At 39.3% G+C, this 2,750-nt stretch overlaps 1 protein-coding gene across 1 annotated transcript; it reads right to left on the bottom strand.

Moving 5' to 3' along the window:
• Positions 1 to 223: 223 nt before the first annotated feature.
• On the bottom strand, positions 224 to 982 carry LOC125827505 (uncharacterized). The gene is made up of 2 exons (XM_049506803.1): positions 800 to 982; positions 224 to 691 (listed from the first exon to the last, which is right to left on the bottom strand). Exons 1-2 carry the CDS (start codon positions 980 to 982, stop codon positions 224 to 226), a joined length of 651 nt encoding a protein of 216 aa, XP_049362760.1.
• Between the last annotated feature and the right edge of the window lie 1,768 nt (positions 983 to 2,750).

Below are 2,750 nucleotides of genomic sequence, written 5' to 3'. Positions count from 1 at the left end.
CTTTGGATTCATCATTATTGGCAAGTACAGATTCAAGTGGTTCATTTTCTTACATTAAATGGCTCACACTTGCCACTGCCTCATCTATAACATCCTCTATAGACACCACATGGATATTACTTGGTTGCTTCATGGATTTACAGATATTGAAGGTCACCTCATCATCGTTCACACGAAACTTCAATTTTCCACTTTTGACATCCACTAATGCTTTCCCGGTAGCTTAAAATGGCATTCCCAAAATAATGGGGATTTCAGCATCGATCTCACAATCTAGAATCACAAAATCAGCCAGAAAGATGAATCGATCCACCTTCACCAATATGTCATAAAGTATCCCCACTAGGTGCTTGACTGATTGATCAGCCATGAGGAGCCTTATTGTGGTTGCCTTTGGTTCACCCAAACCAAGTTGCTTGTAGATTGCATAGGGCATCAAGTTAATGTTTGCTCCTAAATCGCACAAAGCTTTAGCAAATTGGAGCATGCCAATTGTGCACGAGATTGTGAATGCCCCAGGATCTTCTCTCTTAGTGATTGACTCATTTGTCATAATTGCACTGTAACTATGAGGCACCTCAATCGTTTCATAGTCCAAGATCTTTTTCTTTGTAACCAGCTCTTTCATGAATTTGGTGTATCCCAGCATTTCCAACAATGCTTCTACCGGAGGAAGGTTAATTGATAAGTTCTAGAATAATGACAAAAAATTTCTGAACTTCTTATCTTCATTCTTCTTTTTCAAACGTTTGGGAAATGGTGGAGGTATCTTGGGTAAAGGGTGCATGACTTTTGGAACTTGCACTTGTTGCTCCGCTTCCTCCTGTGGGTTTTTTGTATGGTTTTGTCGGATAGGTACTTTTTGTTCTTCCACACCTTGACTTTGTTCATGCTTTTGAGGATCCTCATATTCCATCACATTTCCTATTGCCACCTTACTGCTACGGGTAATTACATCCAGCTCTCTTTCAATATATTCCATCGGTGTTTAGGACGTTAATTGAGTTGATAACATACTCAACCTACCTTCAAGCATTTTGATGGCATCAGCATGAGAGTTCACTTTACTGTTCAATGATGAAAAGTCATCTTTCATCCCTTTTAGCAAATCATCAGAGCCCTCAAATTTATCGAGTATGCGCGACAATAAGTCATTTACCCGAGGACTACTTGCACTACCTTTAGATTTTGGGATTTCACTCAAGTGAGTCTGGTCCTCCTCATGATCATCCTGCTCAGCCCAATCTTGCTAATATCTCCTTGGTTCTTCACCCCTATAATAGTTCCAACCTTGATTTCTTTCCCGCTCTTGATAGTGTGGGTGGAAACCCTCCTCATTTCTTCTGGAGTTCCAACCTTTATTCTCCCTCAGTCTTGAGTAACTGGAAGAAGAACCCTCCTCAACTCGAAACACCCCATGTTTCCCCTTCATATGTTCTTGTAGAATTTCCATTTGAGACAACATCTTTTTGATGTTTTCGTCCGTTTCTCTTTCCTTATCAATTTGTTCTTACGTTAATCGGAAGCACAATGGGGAAACTTGATCATCCTTGGTGTACCATGCCTGGTTTACTTTAGTCATACCATCTAGGAGAAATGAGGCTACTTCAAATGATTGTAACATTATTCCTCCTTGTACCAATTGATCAGCTATCGCTTTATTAACCGAATCCAGACTACGGTAAAAGTATTGGAGTAGCAATTCACCTGGTAGTCCATGTGTTGAGCACTTACGCAAAAATCTCTTGAACCTTGTCTATGATTCGTGAAGTGGTTCTCCTTCCTTTTGCTTGAAATTTTGTATGTCGTCTCTCAGTTTCATGACTCTTGATGGAGGGAAGAATCTTTTGTTAAATTCCATAACCAGCTCCTCCCATGATTTGATGGAGATGTTTGAAAGCTCAACCAACCATTTAGTAGCTTCCCCGGTCAATGATAATGGAAATAAACGAAGTCGTATGGATTCTTGAGATAGATTCTTGAATGATAAAGGGGTGCACACTTCTACAAAGCTTCGTATATGTTCATGCAGATTTTCATGCTCTAACCCTCCAAATAAACCTCTTGAATGTATGAGTTGGAGTGTTGCGCTATTACTTCGAACATTGCATTTTCGTCGGCTTGTGGCATGCAAATTGCACCCATCTCTCCCACGTGAGCAAGGTTATAAACACTATTAACACTAGCGATGTTGTCTCGATGAAAAGCACCACCCACTTGGTGACCCGCTTGGCAGCTATTCTCCCCGTTTGCACTCATATGTCTTGTTGTGACACACAAATACTCAAAACAAAACTGAGAGTTAAGTGAGTCAACTACAACTAAGAAGAACAAAAAATTTTACTAATCTAAAAATTCTCAAATAACACCAATCCCCAGCAGTGGCACCATTTTGATGCTTATCGTGACCAACGACACTACTTCCGATTCAAGTGTCTACGATCGTCGATAATATAGTAACCCAATGGAGTGGTTTTGAAAATTTATAGAAATATAAAATTTAGTTCTAACTAGTCATAGCTAAAGATATTAACAATTAAAACATTGTAAATTAAAGGGGGACACAAAAGTCTCAAATATCGATTTGGGGGTTTTGTCACAAGTAAGCTAAAATTAGCGAAATCAACAAGAAAATCTAACAATGAGAGGGGGATTCTTGGGATGTGACCGGATTACTGGTTAATCTAAATTTTTGGGTACATGCTTTCGACAGAGAATTTATAGAGCAATAGTGGCAAGGCAAAACTATA

The sequence above is a fragment of the Solanum verrucosum genome, unplaced genomic scaffold (assembly GCF_900185275.1).
Source record: "Solanum verrucosum unplaced genomic scaffold, falcon-dt-bn FXZP01000063.1, whole genome shotgun sequence".
Taxonomy (NCBI): Eukaryota; Viridiplantae; Streptophyta; class Magnoliopsida; order Solanales; family Solanaceae; genus Solanum; species Solanum verrucosum.
The sequence above is the reverse complement of the archived record's forward strand: the minus strand, read 5'-3'. Positions and strand labels throughout refer to the sequence as shown.